The sequence below is a fragment of the Anabrus simplex genome, chromosome 7 (assembly GCF_040414725.1).
Source record: "Anabrus simplex isolate iqAnaSimp1 chromosome 7, ASM4041472v1, whole genome shotgun sequence".
NCBI classification, from domain to species: domain Eukaryota; kingdom Metazoa; phylum Arthropoda; class Insecta; order Orthoptera; family Tettigoniidae; genus Anabrus; species Anabrus simplex.
The window spans coordinates 291,966,230-291,990,599 of NC_090271.1; the positions used below are offsets into that span (position 1 = coordinate 291,966,230).

General features: G+C 38.5%; 1 protein-coding gene across 2 annotated transcripts in view; it reads right to left on the minus strand.

Annotated features, from left to right (window-relative positions):
• Window positions 1-23,373, minus strand: part of LOC136877580 (BLOC-1-related complex subunit 8 homolog) — a 241,601-nt gene extending 218,228 nt beyond the window's left edge. Inside the window, exons 1-2 of one of the 2 annotated variants that reach the window (XM_067151737.2) lie at window positions 23,047-23,373; window positions 16,879-17,152 (exon numbers count right to left, since the gene is read on the minus strand). Coding sequence is in view for 1 of the 2 variants with exons in the window: in XM_067151736.2 (XP_067007837.1) it covers window positions 23,047-23,098 (52 nt within the window). In the remaining variant the exon portion in view is untranslated. The remainder of the gene's footprint in view (window positions 1-16,878; window positions 17,153-23,046) is intronic. The other variant, XM_067151736.2, reaches the window with a different exon arrangement.
• Window positions 23,374-24,370: the final 997 nt, after the last annotated feature.

The following is a 24,370-nucleotide window of genomic DNA, read 5'->3' on the forward strand; positions in this document are numbered from 1 at the left end:
TAAGCTCAAGTCTCCAACTACACTTTTCTGTCGCCTAGATCTTACTGTTTCAGTGCCCCCTCAGCCGTTCGCCACCATACTGCAACTGAAATGGGGTACTGGCCCACTCTACACCCGTGAGGACTCCTTGTGAACGGCGCGCCGGAGTCCAGCTCCCGGCAAAGGCGGAACTGCGGTGACCCTACCGCCAACTCATCTGGGGACTGCACATATACTTATAATCTGCAGCGACCATCACCACGACTACCCCTCTCATAGTAGCAGGAGAGACGTATCTGAGGGTACTTGAAGGGTCCGGGCGACCTCAACTGGATATCGGCAGAGGCAGCAGGACTTGCCGTCAAATTTATCAACGTGTATTTTATATTCTACTACAACAAAGACACTCTAAGGCTGGAGTTAAACTACCGTCTACCTATCAATTTAAAAAAAAACCTTAGAAAATTTTTCTCTTCAACTGAAAATGTTTTCTCAAAATTCTTCTGTGTCACCCCAAGGAGAGACTTTTGGAGGGGGAGGACTGTACCGGAAGGTAACCTCAATGCCGCACGTTTGAAACTAGCGCCTAAATGAACTCCTCTATTGGTAATACAGTGAAACTGAAACTATACCTACTTAGAAATTTAATCAGAAGATGTCACCACTAAAATAGAGTAATTTTTTTATTGTACTGTTTCCTAACCTGAGTGAATTTCCGCTTGTTTTGTTCGACATTCATCAAGAAGTTTGGACATTCTTCCACAGAGGACACCACTAAAAACTATGTTCATGCACCCTGGTGCGAGGTATAAAAAGTTAACATTCAAAGAAGTTTTGTATTCATAAGTTTTCTTTCTGATTGATGTTCATTTATTTTTGGGTTGGCAATATTTCCTTTTTATTTCCGCCAGTTTTGAATCTAGCCAATCCCAAATTTCTGTAATTAATTTTCAACCTATCACAGTCTTCTTCTTTGATTTTGAGTGTAACTTTTAAATTGACCAATAAAATTGAGAGGGTGCGACTGGTTTATTCGTGAAAGATCTCGAACCTTCCCTGACGGTTTTTAAACTGCGGCTTTGCACGTCTCTTGGCCACTTGATCGTCATCTTATTGAGTGTGTGTGTCAAAGCTGGAGGCCTCTTTCATCAGTCAGCAGTACATCTACAAGGTAATGGTATCTCCGCAGTTTAACCCCAGGGAAAGGTCCGAATCTTTAACTATGTAACCAACTTTTCTAAAATGTAAATCTTCTTTTGGCTAATGTAAAAACTTCATAAACTCTAACTGTAAATCGGGGATAGAGAGTGAATTGCCCTCTCGAGCTCCCCTTCATCTTGGTTTGAGGTGACTACGTTTATAACTATTTTTCATTCTGTAATGTGGTAAATTACTTCCGATACGAGTCACCTCAGTAGTTTGGGAATAGTCCCTGTTTCACCGGCCTAGTGCCCTTTAGGTTTTTAAGTTTTCACTATCTTGGAGCACTGTACATCTCCATTCAATTCTGTTTCGGGCCATCTACTTAACCTGTTCTTTTCCGCAAAGGCCCTGTAGTTTGGCTACTAGATACCCCTGTATAACATTACCTTTCAATTTGTAAGTTGTGCCTTGATGGCGAGTGATGGTAATTTTCTGATATTGCCTTGAATAGTCTAGAAAAAACTGACAGCCTGTTAGCTCCTTTTCCATTTTGTGATTGTAACGAGTGCCTCTGGAAGGCTAGACATTGTATTTTGGGAGCAAGTGCTCCATGAATTAGGGGGATTTCTGCCATTGAGTAAATTTGTGCTCTTTATAAATTTGAGCTTGTAGCTCAGGAAATGTAAAGCTAGGGGCTTAAAGCCCTAGGTGTTAAGGTTCTGAATCTTGGATTTTTTCCCAATCTTGTTTAATGTTTGCTACTTGTACCTGTAAAATTAGTTAAATTTCGAGTTTTGAAAATATAACCTTCAGTTTAAGCTTTTAATAAATTTTGACATTATAGTTAGACCCATTCACCCCAGCACCGTCTTTAACCTCTTTCTGCTCCACGGGTAACCCCGTAACATTGATAATGAAGAGACATTTCACAAACGGTCCACACAGTTTACAGAAAATCAATAGTATAAGAGAAAATGGAGGAAAACCGTTGTGGTTTTCCTACAAAAGCCCCGTCTATTCAAAGATTTTAAAATGATATGCATATCGAAACCCTCCCCGGGATGAGTATACTCTAAATATGAAGTCTGGTTGAGATCTATCCAGCCGTTTTGACGTGATGGTCGAACAAACAGACAAGAAAAATACAAACCACCGATTCGGTCTTGAGTTGACCTCATTCGGATGAATAGGTGAAAAATTGGCAAAACACAAGAAATTACAGACAGCGGACTTCCTACAACTTTATTTATATAGATAGAATAATTACAACTGGTGTTATAAGTTGAGACGTGTTTTGCTCAACTGTCGTAAGCATCTTCAGCCATTATAAACTTAACCTAAAATTTGGTCAGGGCCCCAAACCTAGTGACTTAAAGTATAACAGTTCTCTAAGAACTAATGTTCTCATTAGTGACAATCAATAACCGTATAATTAGTATATAAGCTCCTAACAATTTCACATAATTAAGATAACACTACATTCATAATGACTGAGGTTAAAATATGTCAAATTACATACACTGATAATAAAGTAAATTATATTAGATTTTACATTGCTATCAGTCAATCACTGAAGAACTGCTTTACAATACTAAAAATCATTTTTATTTTTCGTTGAATGAAGTATAAAGTAAAATTAAAATAGTTACAAGTTAACTCTCATTCTATTGCATAGAAAATGAGAGTCAGGTGCAAAAAAAAAATCACTTAATAGTTAGCTGACTAGTGTAATAGTTTACAACACAGACTTAATCACACCTGAAACTGCATGTGTGTGTAGAGGCAAGTATCCAAATTTCCTTTAATGATAAGTTAAAGCCAATATAGGTGTCCTCGAGTTTCTACTGGGAGTTCAACAAAGTCTTAGATGGAGAATAAAACGCAATGAGTGTGTATTGTAGTCCCTTATGTTGGAAGAGAAAGTCACCTTAGCCGCTCGAGGAGGCGATTTAAAATTATTAATTTTTCGTGATGATAAAAGCGACGGTATCTGTTCGTATAACGGATTTTTGTTCTCATGTACGTCATTCAAATTTTTGTTTGCATTAATACTCTGGTCCAAACCTATGTAAATATTTTTGTAATTGCTCATCAGGTTCCCTTTGCTCACTTTTTTAAAATGGTCAAGTCTCTGTTTATGTCAGTGTACTGGTGATCAATATCTCCCATATGGACACTCATAGCAGAATACTTCTTGTATCTGTTGGCACTGACATGTTCAAGATAACTAGTTTCAAAACTCCTACCTGTTTGTCCCACGTACGTGACAAAACATTGATCGCACTTGAGATTCCTGAATCTAAGAAATTATCTTTATTGTAATTTACACTATTATGGTTATAAAATATATGACCACCGTTGTTCTTCATTGAAAATGAGACTTGACAGTCGTGTTTCTTAAATAATTTTGTGATTTGAAAAATCCCTGGGTTTGTAAAAGTCACGTACTTTGAACTCTTGCGATTCTCTGGTGTTAGTTTTATGTTGTTCTTTCTTTTTACTTATAATTTTATTGATGGTATTAACACTGAATACAGTGGCTTCATAGAGTAATTAATGCAATATGGAAGGATAGGAAAGTCCCAGATGATTGGAAAAAGGGAATAATAATACCTCTCTTCAAAAAAGGAAGCCGGAAGAAATGTAGCAATTATAGAGGGATCACTTTATTGTCTCATGGTTTGAAAATATTTGAGAAAATACTTGAAAAAAGGCTAAGGAAAATAATAGAACCACAACTACGGGAAGAACAATATGGATTCAGAGAACACCGATCAACTACCGATCTCATATTTGCACTAGAATACTGTTAGAAAAGCATTGGGAGAAGGGCAAAGACTTAACACTAGTGTTTTTGGATCTCGAAAAAGCATTTGATAGTGTTCCAAGGAAGACTATATGGGAATGTTTAGGAAAGAAAAATGTACCCAAAGGGCTTATCCAGAAAGTTGCTTTACGAAGACTGCTGCAGTTGCGTACAGATAGGAAACGGTAATTCTGATTGATTCCAAACCACTAAAGGAGTGCAACAAGGCAGTACCCTTTCACCATTACTTTTTATCACTGTCATGGATGAAGTCATGAAAGAAATTAAGCAGAAGAACAATATGGACATCAATGCTTGCAGATGATGTAGTAATTTGGGGAAATACAGAGAAAGAAGTCCAAGAGAGGCTGAACAAACATTTGAAAGCACACGGATTAACAATAAATAAATCGAAAACTGTTACTATGTCTGTCAACAGGCAGAAGAAGAAAGGAAAAATAATGCTGGAAGGTACACAACTGGAAACAGTAGACCAATATAAATATATTGGGTGCATCATTTCAAGTGATAACATAATACAGCATGAGATTAACAACTGCATTCAAAAATCAGCTCAGTTTTACCATCAAGTTCGGAACCTCCTCTGGAACGAACAAGTTCCCTTAAGATCAAAGCAGATTCTATTTCAATCATACTTCACCCCCATAATAACATATGGCCTAGAAACCTGCACAACAACCCAACAAGTGGACAGCAAACTACAAGCCGCAGAAATGAAGTTCCTATGAACTATGGTACAGAAGACAAAAAGGGACAGGGTAAGGAATGAAAGAATAAGGGAGCAAGCTGGTGTGTACCCATCCCTGAATGAAAAAGTGACAAGGGCCTGTTTGAAATGGTTTGGCCATGTCAAACGAATGGACGATGGAAGGACAGCAAAACAATGGCTACACACAGTCATGGCCAGAAAACGACCGGTAGGAAGACCTAGGAAGAGGTGGCTGGACCAAGTGAAAGAGGACATAGGAACAAGAGGAATCAGCTGGGATGTCGTCTTGAGAGAAGAGTGGTACATGGACAGACAGAAGTGGAGAGTGCTCGTAAACCACACCCGGGCAACTGGAGTGGAAAACTGATGATGATGATGATGAACACTGAATCCATTCATAATGGCTATCTTCTGTATGTACCATAATTCTTTTTCTCTTTCCGTATGAGACAGAGATAAATTGAAGGCTCAATAAACCATACTGAAATAAGCAGCCCTCTTATGACTCCCAGGATGTAAAGAATCATTTTGAATGGTCACGGGAGTAAATGTATCCTTTCTATATACTTTGTAAGAGAACTTGCAAGGTTCCCTCTTAATGGTCATATGCAAGAAATTAAAAGTTTTCAAGTGCAAATTTTATTCTTTCATCTAATGAATTTAAAAATTGTAAGATATTGTTACTATTGTTATAGCACTTATCTAGTATTACAAAAGTTATCGTCCACGAATCGTGTCCAAAAATCCAAACCTTGAATATGTCCAATCATTTTGCGCTGTTCTAGATGGTCTAAATAAATATTAGCTAGGATACCCGAGGCTGGAGCTCCCACTGGTAATCCCTCTTGACTATAAATAGTGTTGCTGAACGTAAAATAGTAGTATTTTGTGAGGAACTCTAGAATTTTCATGAATTGCTCAATCTCTAACTTCCCTAGATAATCTTGACTAGTGTCCAAGGACAAGTTCGGCTCGCCAGATGCAGGTCTTTCAATTTGACACCTGCGCATCGTGATGGGGATGAAATGATGAAGACGATACACACACCCGGCCCCCATGCCAGCAAAATTAACCAATTAAGGTTAAAAATTCCCGACCCTGCCAGGAATCGAACCCACGATCCCTTTGACCAAAGGCCAGCACGCTAACCCTTTAGACATGGAGCCGGACACCTTGACTAGTTAAATTTGTTCTAATAATAGCCTATATATTGTTCTACTGATTGGGATATTTGCATACATATTAGTTATGCCATAAGAACATAAGTAATGATGTGGTAGAAGTTTGAAACTTTCCAAACTTTTACAGAAATCTACTGAATTTCTTATTATTGACTTATTGTGAAACGTACAGTTGTTAGAAAGAAATCTGTGTATAAATTTGGAGATTTTATACGTAGGACTGTTCTTACAGTTAATAATAGGTCTAACAGGTACTCCTACTTTATGGATTTTTGGCAATGCTCTTGCCGTAGGTAACCTGGGGTTCATATTTATCATCTTCTGAATTTTATCTTCATTGAGAATGAACACAGAATTTTTTAAACTTTTTTGTATCCTGGCTGTGAGGTCTTTAGTGAATCTGGAAAACAACTCATCAGAGAAAACTTTTCTATTTTTTTGATGTAATCTTTTCTATCCAATATGACTATGCAATTACCCTTATCTGCCTTAGACATGATATCATTGTCTTATTTTATTCCTAAGATCGTTGTTACATTTTACCTTGTCTAATGGAATATTGGTTTTAAGCTAACTAACCAAGGGAGTCTTTTCTTTACTTTGTTCCTAAAATAGTTTTGAGGTGTATTGATTGACTGGATCATTACAAAAATGTTGCAAAGTTTGGGTTGAGAAGACTTGGAAGAAAGGAGATGAGCTACTCGACTAAGTAGTATGTACATTAAATCAATAAAAGTAAATTTCCACATTTTGATACTTATATTTGCTTTAAGCAAATTAATTATTTGTAGTGCATATTCCTTGGGAACATCTTCAGCTATGATGCATTGTATGGGTGAAATTACAAAGAATTCTTTTCTCTCAAAAAACATCATAAAGAGTACCTTGTTATGCTTAAAAACTATATGAATTTAAAAAAGATAAAAATAATTACTGTAAAATCTGTGAGGAGGGTTGCGTGGGGCAGTGAAATGGGAACAGAAATGGATATACCTATGTTCTTTTAAATACTAGATTCCCTTGTGCAGATTTTAATACAGACTAATACAAAAGCAATCATCCATTTCTTTTTCACTGCAGATTTTAGGGAAGCTCTTTTCATAATAACAGCAAAAATAGCCATCAGCTTCAGGGATCCCACAATAAACAGAATTCAAGAGACTCATCATTATAAAACTAAATCAAACGGCAACATTCACCTTGGAAAAGAGCAGCTAAAGAGAACACTTCTGTAAAAAACGGAACATAGACAAAAAAATATTTTTCAAAAACTTTTTATTAATAAACAAGTGGGAAACACACACATCACAGTGAACAAAAGTGCTGGAAACCAAAATTTTTTAAAAACATCTGTTCAAATTAATAGAAATGGTTTTTAAATAGAGTAGAACACAGGTCCATTTCCCTTCCCATTTCACTGTCCCACTCAACCTTCCTCATCATCATCATCGACCAACTCCAGTTTCCTAGGTGTGGTATACGAGCCCCTTCCATTTTGTTCTGTCCATGAACCAGTCTTCGTTCACAATCCACTCCCAATCCTGACCTCGCTCCTCTACATCCTTCTTCACTAAGTCTGTCCATTTTTCTCTGGGTCTGCCCACCGCTCTCTTTCCCCTGATTTCTCTTTCATACTCCTTTCTTGCAGACCTGTTGGCACTCATTCTTTTCACATGACCAAACTACTTCAGTCTTGCCTTCTGGATTAAGGAGTCTTCTAGTCCTATGTCTTCTCTGACTTCTTCATTCCTGATTTTATCCCTCCTGGTCTTCTGGATCATTGTGCGTAGGAACTTCATTTCTGCTGCTTGGAGTTTCTAGTTGTCCTTTCTTGTTAATGTATGTGAGGATAGGGGTGTAGTATGATTTATACAGTGTCATCTTGGTTTTGAGTGGTACTTGTTTATCCCATAGTAGCTGTCTTACTTGGAGATAGAAATGTATTGCTTTGCTGATTCAACTGTTTACTTCATATTTAGCTAAGTTATCCTTGGACATTATAGTACCCAAGTACTTAAATTCTGTGACACTGTCCAGCTTAGTGCCATTTAGCATGATTTCTGGCTGATTGTCGCCCTTCTGTACCTTCAACACCACCGTTTTAGCCTTGTTGATGTTTAATCCATATCTCTCAAACTCCTGACTCCACCCCTGCAGACTCTCTTCTACATCTTTCTCTGAGTTACCCCAAATTACTACATCATCTGCAAATGCAAATGCTTTTAAGTCTTGTTGCCCCTTTTCTTTTAGCACCTTTAATATGGTTTCCATTACAATGATAAATAATAGGGGCAACAAAGCACTACCTTGTAGTACTCCCCTTTTTGTCTCAAACCAGTCTGACAGTCCAGAACCAACTTGTACACAGCTTCTGGTTTTCTCGTAAAGCACCTTAACTTTTGAAATTAGACAGTTTCGAACTTCAAGCTTTCTCAGGCACTCCCAAATAAGCTCCCTTGGTATGCTGTCATAGGTCTTTTCGATGTCAAGGAACAGTAGATATAAAGGCTTCTCTTTTTCCCAATGTTTTTCCATCAGCATCCTCACAGCAAATATAAGATCTGTTGTTGATCTTCCAGGCCTAAAGCCATATTGTTCCTCTTGTAAAAGTGGTTCTACAATTTCTCATAGTCTATTCTCTATAATTATTTACAGAATTTTTAGTCCACGAGACAGTAGAGTGATGCCACGGTAGTTGGTACAATTCCATCTGCTGCCTTTCTTGAATATAGGTACAATTATACCTTTATTCCAGTCTTCTGGGATGGTATTTTTCTGCCATACTACATTTAGGAGTCTATATAGCCTTTGGATTGCTGGGGTTCCTCCTGCTCTTAACATGTCCACACTTACTATAATCTATTAGTTTCATGGTCCGTATTGATAGTTCAAGTACACGTATGAAGGACGAGTTCTCCACCTAATCAATACTTTATTTCACATAGTGTCAATGATTTACATAAAAACAGTACCGGTTTCGACCCGTAAATAGGTCATCTTCAGCTGTTAGAGAACTTAATACCGTAGCGACTATACAGAATAAACAATACTAAAATTAAAACTAAACAAGAATGCCATTAAATAAACATGATACCACTATTCTAAAATTACTTAATATTTACATATATACATATGGTACAGTTTTGGGGTTAAGGGTGTTATTTTCAAATATTACATATATTGAGGCTGGAATCGGATACAGTTCTTGGAGTTGATCGCTATTTGCTTTATGTCGCACCGACACAGATAGGTCTTATGGCGAGGATGGGATAGGAAAGGCCTAGGAAGTGGAAGGAAGCGGCCGTGGCCTTAATTAAGGTACTGCCCCGACATTTGCCTGGTGTGAAAATGGGAAACCACAGAAAACCATCTTCAGGGCTGCCGACAGCGGGGCTCGAAACCAATATCTCCTGATTACTGGATACTGAATGGAAATTCTAAGTTCCCAAGGAGGGCATTAGATATTTTTCCACTAATAGAGCATATCAAAAATTGTATAAAAATTTAGATGTATGGCTCTTCAGGCGTTTGCTCTATTAACCAGCATTTTGTCTTAGGTCTGACACTAGACTCTTCAGAGTGGGATGTGTCAGACCCTACCCACTGATGCTGGGGTGTATGCAGGTGAACTTATCAGAAGCCTTTTATGTGGCACAGTCTGATAACTGTATACGGGAGATAAAACTCCACAATGGAATTAATGCCCGTCTAGCAATTCCAAATGGAAATTCTAAGTTTACTGGATACTGGCCACACTTAAGCAACTGCAGCTATCGAGCTCGGTTGAAGTTGATCAGGTATCACTGGTATTCAGATGTCAGGTTATCTGTGTTAAAGCCACTATTATGTCCAACGGTTTATGAGATCTTTGAAGTGCATTGTTGTGCCGAAAATATTTGGGGGTGTCGTGTTCCTTAGAATACGAGGTTCAGGGACCAGTTCACGGACACATAGCTTATACCCAGTTATATCACTGCTGAAAAATACGTTAGTGAGTGCCACTATTCTAAAAAATACTTAAAATATATACATATGGTACAGTTATGGGGTTGAAGGGTTTCACACTAGCCCCATGATTACAACATATTACAAAAGTTCCGTTTGCTGAGGTTGAAATTGGATACAATTCTTGGGGTTTATGGAGAATCATTGACATACTGGTGTCAGGCTCAGATATCCAATGTTAAATGTCAGTCCAACGGTTATTCAAGGTGCATTGTTGGACCGCAAATATGCGGGGACGTCGTATTCATTAGAATGAGAGGTTTAATAACCTGTTTACAGGTACATAGATCTTATTCAGTCTATATCAATGATAAAAAACAAGCTACTTTATATTAGACTTCCTTATTGAGGTTTACGTTGCTGTGCGTGACATATTGAAATCAGTGAAAGCTAGTTGTGGGTGCTCCTCTCTTCATACTTGCATTCCCTCATATAATTTTAGAAAATCTGAGAAAGAAGAAAAGGAAGGTAGGTATTAGAATGACATCTGAATATTTTGTTTTTTATTTTTATATGTTGCTGCTTTAATGAGATTCATAACTTGCAATTAAATGGGGCACTCAAACAGGACGTCTGGGTCGTAAAAACACTTCTCTTAACCTGTTCCTTACTGTCTGGTCAGACACCATGACTTCCCTGACCCTCATGGGGTCTTGTTGCAGTTCTCTGGCAGTTGCTGAATGACGCCGCAACACACATATGGTCAGATATCGGTCATCCTGTGGGGTTGTCATGCAACCACGACCTTGTCCAACCTTCCTTGTGAACTGGCCTGTCTCACTGTAGCAATTCCACAAGCAGTCAATAACCGACGGAGAGACATTGAGATCCACAGCAACACGATGAAAAGTCCATCCTTCCTGGATCAAAGTTATGGCCCTTGCGACTTGAACCTTGTTAAAATGTCTTGTGGTACGTGCTGGTTTATGTACAACGTGCTCAAATGACCATAGTAGTCTGTGTACCTCACGACACATGGACGCACCGCTATTCACTTGGTTTTGAGGGGTCACCTGAAGTTTAATGCATGGCTACGTCTACAGAAAGAGTATAACATTGATTTGACATATCCTGAGTAGCTAAGGTCTTAAGGTAATCTGTACCACCATTGAAACCCTATCTACCAAATTAACGTACACATACCAGATGTTACAAAAATTGTTCCCCTAATTTTTTTGAACTGTGTTTTTTTAAGCATAACAAGGTACTTTTTATAATGTTTTCTGAGTGAAAAAGAAAAATTCTTTGCAATTTCACTTATGCAATGTAACATAGCTGAAGATGTTCCTAAGGAATGAAACATGTACTATAGATAATTAATTTCCTTAAAGAAAATAATGAGTATCAAAAAGGTAGAAATTTACTTTTATTGATTTAATATAAATAAGATTTGATACGGGAAATGAAGCTGATTTCTTAAAATAAGTGGTATCTTCCGAGCTGTCAGTGGAGAGATCGCATGGAATGACATTAGTAGACGAATAAATTTGAGTGGTTTCTTTAAAAGTAGGAAAGATCACAATGTGAAGATAAAATTGGAATTCAAGAGGACAAATTGGTGCAAATATTCATAAGGGAAATTAGGGATTGGAATAACTTACAAAGGGAGATGTTCAATAAATTTCCAATTTCTTTGAAATCATTTAAGAAAAGGCTAGGAAAACAACTGCTAGGGAATTGCCACCTGGGCGACTGACCTAAATGCAGATCAATAGTGTGATTGACTGAAGCCATTGACCATGTGACTGCTGCAGATTGGGAAAAGTGCTTCAATCACACAGAAAATCTTCAAGCAGACGATTGGGCCAAGAAAATAGGAAGGGTATAAAGAATGGAGCCATTCATTATCAGTGTGAATGACAACTCTACAGATAGTGAGATGAGTGAACACAGTGACTAAGAAACTATAGACTGCCTTGAAGTTAGAAACCGATTCTTAATACGTATCCTTTAAAGTAGTTATTTTTCTGTATCACACAGTCCAATATATAGTATTCAAATATTTAAAGCTATGTTGTAAATCATACACAAATATTTTAATACACCTGATACAGATTAATATGTAACCCAAAAGTATTTACCGTATCCTGTCCTATGCTGGCATGCGCGACGCGAACGACCTCAACTAGAGACAATATTGTATGTTAGCTTTCTGGGCCATTCTTAAGAATTACTTCAAGTGGCTTATATGGAAAATAATTATACTTCTGAAATTAGCAGGCTTTTCTGAAGCTTCTGGTATAATTTATTTTGGAACCTTGTATGAGGTAACACCAGGAGCTTGGGAGAGAAAACACTGCCTCGCGCTCCGTAATTATATGTTCTGTTAGATATTTCTTTGTCAGTTGCTCCATAACCTTGACAACATCATAATTTCTCTGACCTACCTAATTTGGTGGCCGCGACTTTAGGCAGAGATGGAGAGAACTGCATCTGGGTGACAAGAGATGGTTGAATGATGATCGATATTAGACATGAAGCTAATTAAAAACTTTAACAACCTAGTTACATTCAGAGAATGTTTGCTGCTCTTAAGAATCATGGGACAACAATGACAGCTGTATAAGCAGACCACATGGATTACCCAAAATTATTTTCTAAAAACAAACATTCCCACAAAGAAAGATTGGATAAACTATACAAATGTTCTCAAGTTAACAAACTAGAAATAAATACTGCTCAAACAACAGTAATGAAGTTTAGGAAGAACTGGTGGAGAACAGGTCATTTCCTACAAGTACCTGAAATTAACACAGAGAATAACGGGAAGCCTACATTTAACAAAGAAGAAAGATGTGCAATGGTACCCAACACCATTTTTTGTATTAGAAAATTAGAGTTGTCACTAGGTATTTGTCTCTTCCATACTAAGACTGCACCTATACCAAGTTGTTCGATCAGCAAGATATGGTTAAACTTCACACCTGCAGCAACATTTAATGCTGCATAAGAGCCCTGTGTCCATCTAAAACAGTGATGATTATAATAATGTTATTGTTTTTACGTCCCACTACTTTTTAATGGTTTTTGGAGACGCTGAGGTGCCAGAATTTTTTCCTGTAGGACTTCTTTTACGTGTCAGTACATCTAACGACCCGGGGCTGACATATTTGAGCACCTTCAAATACCACCGCGGAGTGAGCTAGGACTGAACCTGCCAAGTTGAGGTCAGAAGGCCAGCGCCTCAACCGTCTGAGCCACTCAGTCCGTAAACAATAATGATGAGGCTTGTATTTCTTCTATTAATAGGAGACACCAACTTCTTATTCTTCTTCTTCTTCTTTTTCTTCTTCTTCAGAAACTTAGTTCTATGTAACAAACTATCAGGAACAACAACTTATGCTCACACAAAGGAGAGGGAACAAAAGGCACAACATGTGGATGCAGATTTTTTCTGATTCCTGCTATGAACACGAATGGAAATAACTTAACTTTGTTCTGTAGTAAATCTTCACAACAGGAACACAAGCCCACAGGTTTCATTTCAGAATTTATGACCAAAGAAGTTATTACAACGAATCACCTCGATACTCCTGCACACTCTGCGGAATGCATTGTTGGCAATATCACACGCTAGGTTTTATGCAAACGATAAAAATTTCACATGATCATTTTCTTTAATGTACACAGTGTGTTTCATAAATCTTATTATCAACTACTAGATGAAATATAACATTTAGTAAATTATTCTTCAAAGCCAACATTAAATCCTTCCACTAACTGCAAAAGGTGTAGGATTAGCTAGTCTTATTTCATGACACGATGCTGTAGATATGTGCAAATTCAATTCTCAAGATTGCCAATTTAATCCTGAGGTTAGAAGACTGGACACCCTATACTGGAAATGGTGTGATTAATTTTGGAATAATATATGATAAACTAACCCCACCAACCTGGAGCCATTGTTATGAGAAGGCAGGCTTTGCCTGTCAAGTCGGGACGAAGGACAAGTCATAGAGGAGTAACACCTGATATAGACAAGAGATTCTCAAAGGAAACCTGAAATATTTTTCCCAAATGAGTAAATTTATAATAGCTTTTTACCAACTCATGAGCCCAACTTAGCACACTGGGACAAAATGCTGGCAACCAGGAACGAGTTAGCTGGAAAATTTATAATGTCCAATAACAGACCAATTATCCTGGAATAACACCTCTTTAGAAAAATCTTAGTCCAGTTGGCCCAGTTATCAGCACCTTGGAAGGGCCCCAGGGTTACAAGTGAAATCTGATCAACGGTCTTAAAGGCAGAAGAGGAATCTCGCTCCCAACGGCTGAGAGAGCGGAAGAACCTAGTGGAGTAAACCATGAAAAACAATCCTCGTAGCATCTGTTCTCCAGGTTAGGGGCGGCTACAGCGGATGTCTGTTCCCCAGGTCAGGGGCAGCCTCAATTACATGCAGAAGGCAATGGGAAACCACTGCACTATTTAATCCCAAGTTAAGCAACCATGATGTTGTCATAGCAAGATGTATCATTTACTGATCATTAGGCATGGAACCCAAGATTCAGCAGGGGAAGGAACGAAGCTTCCCAGTTTGTCATTAAGTGAAATCCTCGCAATACCGAGTCAATGAAAATTCGAACGTGGAATGTGAGAACGTTGCTGGAAGCAGATGGAAGAAGCTAAAATTGTCATGAATGAAAGAAAACCAGATATTCTGGGTTTATGTGAAATAAGATGGCCAGAAAATGATGAATCTACAGTGATGACTTTAGAATGATCTATAGTGGTAGTACAAATGGAGGCAGTAATGGAGTAGTACTGCTAATCAGATGTAACTGGGCAAGAAATGAGATGAACACCTATCATGTTAATGAGAGGATTCTGGTTACAACAATCAAAAAATTCCAGAAACCTGTTTATTGTTTAAATGTACTTTCCAACATCAAACAGCTCAAATGAAGAAATAGCAGAAATGTATGAGAACATTGAAGTAATATCAAATCTGATGAAGGAATCAGATAATGTCATAATCATGGGAGATATTAATGCTATTGTTGGAATACAACCAGGCCGAGAAGGAATTGGGAAGTTTGGTCTAGATGTCAGGAACAAACAGGGGAGAGGTTACTAGACTTCTGGATCAGTACAATATGATTGTAACAAACACCTTATTTGACGTTCCATTACGCAGGAGATACACCTGGAAAGTACCGGGTGACACTGCCTGTTATCAAAATGATTATATCCTTGTCAAGAGAAGATATTGCAATCAAATCAAAACAAGTCACGGCTATCATGGGATAGAGCTTGACAGTGGCTATTGCCTAGTTATGGCCAAATGCAGTATCCAACTGAAAAGAATCGATCACCAAATAGCGAAAACTTTGGATTTAGCCAAGTTAAGAGACCATCGAACTATGGACGTTTATGTACCGGTAAAAAAAGAATTAACCAAAGGATGTGAAGAATTGGAATGGGATACTATAAAGGAAGGTTTGCTAGGTGTAGCTCATGAAACACTGGAAACTAGAAGATCGGAACCAAAAAAACGCGGATTACCAGATAAATATTTAATATGATAGTGAAGAGTACAGGAGAGGGAACATGAGGAACATGACAGAAAGCCAAGAACAATACAGAAAAGTCAAAAATCAGATTACAACTCTGTGTAGAAGAGCAAAAGAAGTGTGAATGCTTGAGGTAACTGAGAATATCAGAAAAGATATTGCTGAAGGAAGGACAGACATAGTGTATAGGAGCATTACGATATTAAACTGGAAACCTAAAGTGAAAAGCTCTGTGGTAAGAAATAAAAATGGGAAAATATTAACAGATAATGATGACATCAGTGCATGGTGGAGGAATATCTTGAACAACTGTATGAAGGAGAAAATGTGCTGTATGATCTAAGGTGTATTTAACCAGAACATGAAGTAGTCAATGATAATAAAGGTCCTACAATCTCAAGGAGGGAGTTTGAATCAGCACAATTACATGAAAATAAAGCTACCGGTCCAGATAAGATACCTGGAGAACTGCTACACAATATGGCTGAGAAATTGAAATTGAAAGAACTTCTAGGCATGTCAAGAAAATAAGGTGAAAATCTTGACAGGGCATAAGCCCAAAAGCCTATACAGTATCCTGTCTAAGTACGGGCCATGAAAGCATCAAATGCAACATGAAAGAACTTCTGTTTGCCATGAAATGCAGATGCTATGATGAAGGTGAAATTCCAGAAGACTTCATCAAAAGCAAAAACGGTTATGATACCAAAGAAGGGAAGTAATGTAAAATGTTCTCATCACAAAATCATAACTCACCTCTCTTATACATCCAAAATACTACTATCAATAATTAAAAACACAATAAAAAACAAATTAAATTTACAAATTGATCAGGACCAGGCTTTAGGACAGGGAAGGGAACAAGAGAAGCCATCTTAGCTCTCCGAACAATATTTGAGTGGAGTGGAATTGGCTTTACATCGCACCGACACACATAGGTTTTATGGCGCCGAGGGGATAGGAAAGGCCTAGGAGTTGGAAGAAAGCGGCCGTGGCCTTAATTAAGGTAGTACAGCCCCAGCATTTGCCTGGTATGAAAATGGGAAACCACGGAAAACTACCTCAGGGCTGTCGACAGTGGGGCTCAAACCCACTATCTCCCAGATGCAAGCTCACAGCTGCGCACCCCTAACCGCACCGCCAAATCTCTTGGTAACAATATTAGAAAGGAGGTTGGAGATGAATAGGCACACCTATCTAGCGTTTGTAGATACTGAAAAGGCTTTTGATAATGTGAGTTGGTTACATGGTACAAGTCTCATTATGATAGCCGTATTGGAGTACAGAATGTAAAAGTTTCAAACAAATTTATTTAAAAACCACCATAACTTTCACAATGTGAGTTGGGACAAACTGTTTAAAATTCTTAAAGCTACAGGTTTGGATAGGGAAGACAGGAGGATGTTTCTGGGACTCTGTGAAGGACAGACCACAATGGTAGATTTCGGAGGAAGCATCCAGATAGCAAAAATCAGGAAAGGTGTAAGGCAGGGTTGCTCTCCCTCTCTCTCTCACCATACCTTTTTAACGTATTCATTGAAGAAGCCATAAATAAGTTTAAGGCAAATACTAAAGGAGTAAACGGCCGGGCTGAGTAGCTCAGACGGTTGAGGCGCTGGCCTTCTGACCCCAACGTGGCAGGTTCGATCCTGGCTCAGTCCGGTGGTATTTGAAGGTGCTCAAATATGCCAGCCTCGTGTCCGGTAGATTTACTGGCACGTAAAAGAACTCCTGCGGGACTAAATTCCGGCACCTCGGCGTCTCCGAAAACCATAAAAGAGTAGTTAGTGGGATCTAAAACAAATAGCATTATTATTATTAAATTAAAGGAGTAAACGAAAATGGGCACCATATCCAAAGCATCTGATTTGCAGATGACACAGCAATTGTAGCACTCTGAGAAAGAGTTGTCTAAGATGCTGAATGTATTGTCATCAGCATTGTCAGACACACACTTAACATTTATGTTACGAAGACCAAGATATTAGTTGTGAGTAAACATCCTGAATGAATTCACACTAACACTAAGCTTACTGACAAGATAGTGGAACAAGTCACCAGTTTCCCTTATCTAGGAAGCCTGATCACCAATCAATCAATCACTACTGATCTGCATTTAGGGCAGTCGCCCAGGTGGCAGATTTTTTTTTTTTTTTTTTTGGTATGGGCTTTACGTCGCACCGACACAGATAGGTCTTATGGCGACGATGGGATAGGAAAGGCCTAGGAGTTGGAAGGAAGCGGCCGTGGTCTTAATTAAGGTACAGCCCCAGCATTTGCCTGGTGTGAAAATGGGAAACCACGGAAAACCATCTTCAGGGCTGCCGATAGTGGGATTTGAACCTACTATCTTCCGGATGCCAGCTCACAGCCGCACTCCTCTACGCGCACGGCCAACTCGCCCGGTGGTGGCAGATTCCCTATCTGTTGTTTTCCTAGCCTTTTCTTCAATGATCACAAAGTAATTGGTAAATTATTGAACATTTCCCTTGGTAAGTTATTCCAATCCCTAACTCCCCTTCCTATAAACGAATATTCGCCCCAATTTGTCCTCTTGAATTCCAACCTTATCTTCATACTGTATTGTGATCCTTCCTACTTTTAAAGACACCACTCAAACTTATTCGTCTACTGATGTCCTCCCACGCCATCTCTCCTCTGACACCTCGGGACATACCATTTAATCAAGCAGCTCGTCTCCTTTCTCCCAAGTCTTCCCAGCCCAAACTTTGCAACAGTTTTGTAACGCTACTCTTTTGTCGGAAATCACCCAGAACAAATCGAGCTGCTTTTCTTTGGATTTTTTTCCAGTTCTTGAATCAAATAATCCTGGTGAGGGTCCCATACACTGGAACCTACTCTAGTTGGGGTCTTACCAGAGACTTATATGCCCTCTCCTTTACATCCTTACTACAACCCCTAAATACACTCATAACCATGTGCAGAGATCTGTACCCTTTATTAACAATCATATTTATGTGATTACCCCCAATGAAGGTCTTTTCTTATGTTAACACCTAGGTACTTATAATGATCCACAAAACTTTTACCCCATCAACGCAGTAATTAAAATTGAGAGGACTTTTCCTATTTGTGAAACTCACAACCTAATTTTAACCCCGTTTATCATCATACCATTGTCCACCGTCCATCTCACAACACTATCGAGGTCACCCTGCAGCCACTCACAATCTTGTAACTTATTTATTACTCTGTACAGATTAACATAATCTGCAAACAGCCTTAACTCTGATTCCACTTCTTTACACATATCATTGATATATATAAGAAAACATAAAGGTCCAATAATACTGCCTCGAGGAATTCCCCTCTTAAATATTACAGGGTCAGATAAAGCTTCGCTTACTCTAATTCTCTGAGTTCTATTTTCTAGAAATATAGCCACCCATTCAGTCACTCTTTTTTCTAGTCCAATTGCACTCATTTTTGCCAGTTGTCTTCCATGATCTACTTTATCAAATGCCTTAGATAGGTCAATCGCAATACAGTCCATTTGGCCTCCTGAATCCAGGATATCAGCTGTAACTTGCTGAAATCCTACAAGCTGAGCTTCAGTCGAATAACTTTCCTAAACCCAAACTGCCTTCTGTCAAACCAGTTATTAATTTTGCAAACATGTCTAATATAATCAGAAAGAATGCTTTCCCATAGCTTACTACGTACATACAATGCATATCAGACTGGCCTGTAATTTTCCGCTTTATGTCTATCACCCTTTCCTTTACAAACAGGGGCTACTATAGCAACTCTCCATTCATTTGCTATAGCTCCTTCAAACAAACAATAATCAAATAAGTATTTCAGATATGGTACTATATCCCAACCCATTACCTTTAGTATATCCCCAGAAATCTTATCAATTCCAGCAGCTTTTCTAGTTTTCAACTTTTGTATCTTACTGTAAATGTCATTGTTATCATAGGTAAATTTTAATACTTCTTTAGTGTTACTCACATCCCCTATCTGGACATTATCCTTGTAACCAACAATCCTTACATACTGCTGACTGAATACTTCTGCCTTTTGAAGATCCTCGCATACACACTCCCCTTGTTCATTAAGGATTCCTGGAATGGCCTTATTTGAACCTGTTTCTGCCTTCAAGTACCTATACATACTCTTCCATTTTTCACTAAAATTTGTATGACCACCAATTACCAATTATGCTTGCCATCATGTTATCCTTAACTGACTTCTCTGCTAGATTCAATTTCCTAGTAAGTTCCTTCAATTTCTCCTTACTTCCATAACCATTTCTAACTATTTCTTTCCTGTCTGCACCTCCTCCTTAGTCTCTCTACTTCTGTTATAATATAGTAGATCCTTACCATTTCTTACCACCTTTAAAGGAACACACCTATTTTCACATACCTCAACAATTGCTTCAAAGCCATCCCAGAGTCTGTTTACATTTTTATTTACCATTTTCCAGCGATCATAGTTACTCTTTAAAAACTCCCTCATGCCTGTTTTATCAGCCATATGGTACTGCATAATAGTCCTAATTTTAATAGGTTCCTTCCTTCCACATTTATTTTTAACTATGACAAAAACAGCTTCATGATCACTAATACCATCTATTACTTCGGTTTCTCTATAGAGCTCATTGGGTTTTATCAGCACCACATTCAAAATATTCTTCCCTCTAGTTGGTTCCATCACTTTCTGAATCAGTTGCCCTTCCCATATTAACTTATTTGACATTTGTTGGTCATGCTTCCTGTCGTTTGGATTACCTTCCCAACTGACATTTGGTAAACAGATCACCTGCTACTATCACATTCCTTTCCATTACATTTCCAACATAGATGATTATCTTATCAAATAATACTGAATTAGCACCAGCGCTACCCTTTCCCAGTCTGTACACTCCAAAGACATCAAGTTGCCTATTATCTTTAGAGAAGAGCCTGACACCCAGAATTTCATGTTTTTCATCCTTAACGTTTTCGTAGCTTACAAATTCTTCTTCACCAGAATGAATACTCCCCCTCCTACCATTCCTATCCTATCTCTACGATACACACTCCAGTTCCGTGAGAATATCTCTGCATCCATTATATCATTTCTCAGCCATGATTCAACTCCTCTTACAATATCTGGTAAGTAGGCTATATATCTATTAAATTACTTAATTCGATTCCTTTGTTTACAATGCTTCTACAGTTGAACACTAACATTTTTATGTCATCCCTACTTGATTTCCAGTTCCCTGTTCGCTTAACACCGCTCCCTAGGCCACCCCGTTTCCCTGAATGTACCTGCCTATAACCCTTCTAAACAAGTTTCCTAACTTATATGTACCACTGCGGTTTAAGTGAAGGCCATCTGGACGCAGATCCCTGTCTCCTACCCACCCATTAGGATCTAGAAATCTCACTCCCAGTTTCCCACATACCCACTCCATAGTCTCATTTAAATCCCCAATCACCTTCCAGTCCGTATCCCACCTACAGAGTATTCCACTCATAACAATCTCCGCTTCCTTAAACTACATTTACCAGATCGCACACATCCCCAACTATGTTGGTACTTATACCTGCTTGCCTTACATTGTTAGTACCAACGTGAAACACTACCACCTTCTCCTTTCCCTCTTCCTTCTCTTCTACTTTCCTCAACATCTGCCTCAACCTAATTCCTGGATAACACTCTACCATGGTTCCCTTTCCTCCACACACTTTCTCCACATGTCTAACGATGGAATCCCCCATGACCAGAACCTCAACCCTACCCACCTCATTTGATCCCCTCCTGGTCAGCCCTATCTTCTCTCACTGCTGCAGAAGCTACTTCCTCCTCCCTCTTCTCCCTCCCATGATCCTGTTTGAACTGTCTTTTCCTTTCCACTACACTACATTTCCCTTTCCTACCTTTTCCCTTCCTCCTACTTCCACACATCTCAGCAACAGTTCCCTGTTCCCCATCTTCCCTCGGTTGTTCTACCTGCAGTGACTCGTAGCGATTTCTAACAGACACCTGTCCTGAATTCTGATCCTGAACAGAGCCCTTAGCCTGCAATCTCCTTCCCCTGAAAACATTGGACCACCTGTCTTCTACAATTCCCCCATTTCTTTCCCATCCCTCCTTTACACCTACTGTATCCTGTACATTTTTTGAGGGAGGCCGACTTTCCTTGCTGTCCTCTGAGAGAATCCTAATAATCTCCCTCAAACTCTCCAACTCCTCCCTCATACTCCTTAATGCCTGGCCACACCCACAGTTCCTACAGTTGCACTGCTTAGCCATTATTTACGGAATAATGGGAAGAAAAGGAAAAATAAAATAACTTATTCTGTGCAAATAAAAATGAAAGGAAAGAAATATTGCCTATAAAAATGAAAGGAAAGAAATATTGTCTAGGATAGTTCACAAAAATCACACAAAAACAAGGTAGGCCTAATTAATATAAGCTACTACTACACTACAATACTACCGGTACTTAGTTGTACGAATTTTTTTCTACAACACCCTAACAGAATTAATATTGCTGTTAATTACTGAAAACCGAAAGTAATACACAATAATTAGGTCTACACAATTCTAAACTGCAGTTAAGTCTGCCCTAATTACTGCAACAGAATGACGACAGGTGTAGCAAAGAAATCAAAAGGCAAATAGCAATGGCCAAACAGGCATTTATTAATTAGAGAAATCTTATCAACAGTACAAATTTAGATTTTGGAATTAGGAAGAAATTTGTGATTTCTTTTGTATGGAGTGTACTATTGTATGGCCGTGAATCTTGGACAATTAGAGATCAGAATTGCAAACAACTGGAAGCATTTGAGATGTGGGTGTGGAGACAAATGCTAAGGATTAAATGGATTGAAAAGAGAACAAACAAGAGCATTCTGCAAGAAATCCATGGGAAGACAGAACTGATGTTAATGATACAAAGAAGAAGAGCTAAATTCACTGGCCACCTTTTTAGACACAATGCCTTTCTTACCAATCAGCTGGAAGGAAAAAATCACGGAGAAGAAACGCCGAGAACGACCTCAAATCTCCAAGATGTCACTCTCAAGATTGGCATATGAACCAGCTTCAGAGACATTCCTATTGGAAGATCTGAAAACCAGATTGCAGCTCCTACCTACAAAGCAAAACGGGGAACTTCTTCAGGAGAGACAATGCAAACGAGCAGCAACTGATCTAGATTTTTACTCAACAGATGTCATGTTTAACTAAAATCTGGCTGGACCAAATAATGACGTGAGAAATGCCTTAGCTACACTGCGTGGATCAGGCGGTTAAGGTGCTGGCCTTCTGACCCAACTCGGCAGAATCGATCCTGGCTCATCAGTATTTGAAGATGCTCAAATACGTTAGCCTCCTGTCGGTAGATTTACTGCCACCTAAAAGAACACATGTGGGACTAAATTCCGGCAACTCGGAGATTACAAAAGGTAATTAATTAGACATAAATACAAATAACATTATTATTAGAGTGCCGTAAACAACTTCACAAGATACGGCTTTCATCATAAAATACGCATTCAAACGGCTTATCACAAGCTATCTCTGCAATGCGTGCTTGTCGTGTAAAAGACCTCTAAACGTTACCACATTATTGTAATCAGAAAAATAACTATATAGGCTACTCTTTCTACTATATGGCCTCACTTAAGAAATATGGTAATCGTACCAATTTATATTTCACTAACCTTTTTTAACTTTAACCTCCAATTCAGGATCAGAAGGTACTGGAGCTGCCATTATTTTTCTCACGGAGGGGGGACTAAGAACAATAGTATTCACTTCACTATTCAAGTGTCAAACCCTTTAGTACGAAGACAAAATCGTATACCATTTTCCTTCGTTTCTAACCTCACTGAATTCATTATATACCAGTCCAATTGCTCATAATTCTACTACTACAAATGATGGGAATAAGACTGAAAAATACTATTCAAGATTACGTCTCGGAATGTTAACTATTAATATTACATTTAATAACTAACTGTTCATCTAATATTAAGTTGATAACGTAATGTTTTTTTTTTTTTTTTTTTTTTTTTTTTTTTTTTTTTTTTTTGTGAAGTTGATTTGGGCTCGTTATTTCACCCAGACACAATACTGTATTATATTTGTATAGTACGCGCACTTTTTCTTGAGCCCTAGTTCCCATTCGTTACTATGGAGATCCGGGCTCAAGATAAAGTGCGCGTATAGTACTAGTTCTACACGCGGACACAATTCCAATAAAGTAGTACACCAATGCAGTTCACAATTTGTTCCGTTGCCTACGCTATAACACAAGGCCTTGAAATGCACTACTGAAAACGGGTGCCATCTTAGTTCACCGTTCAGCCACTAGGATCGCGCTCTTGCCCCCTTTGTTCGCATGGCCGTGTGTGTCTATAAGTAAATTATATCCTAAATAAAGAGAGCTGAATGTTGTAGGTGTCTACAGTTTTAAAACTTACCTACTCAGGGGCTTCTTATCGAGTTTCAAAACTTTCTCACTTTTACTGGAGTGGCTCGAAGCAATGTTGTCTAATAAAGGTCTCAGAAATTTTTGGAGTAGAAAAAGAGGTAGTTTGTCGTCTTTACACTCTCTACACTTAATTTCACTGATGAACCTGGCTTTCAGAAAAAACGTACACATTTTTAGTAACTGTCGTCGGGGTAAATACTGCACAGCAGAGGTGACAAATTCCGTCATGCGCTGCAGAAGAGCCACAAACGATGATTTCGGGTGTCTGAAGGCTCCTCGAACTTGAAAACGAATAAGACACAATGTTGGACTTTCGCTAGCTGGAGAAGTGGTATGTTCTAAATAGCCTTCACAGTTTGTTTATTCTTCTGCCACACGCACTAAGTATCCTGCTACCATAGCTAGAGAAATACCAGGTATTGTAGCTGTTGAATCTGAAACAAATTAATCATATTTATGTACTAGCGAACACTTAAATAAAAACGTATTGTTCACACAGATCTGATGTAATTTACCTTGCAAGGGTTTTGTAATGATAGACATTACGTGTT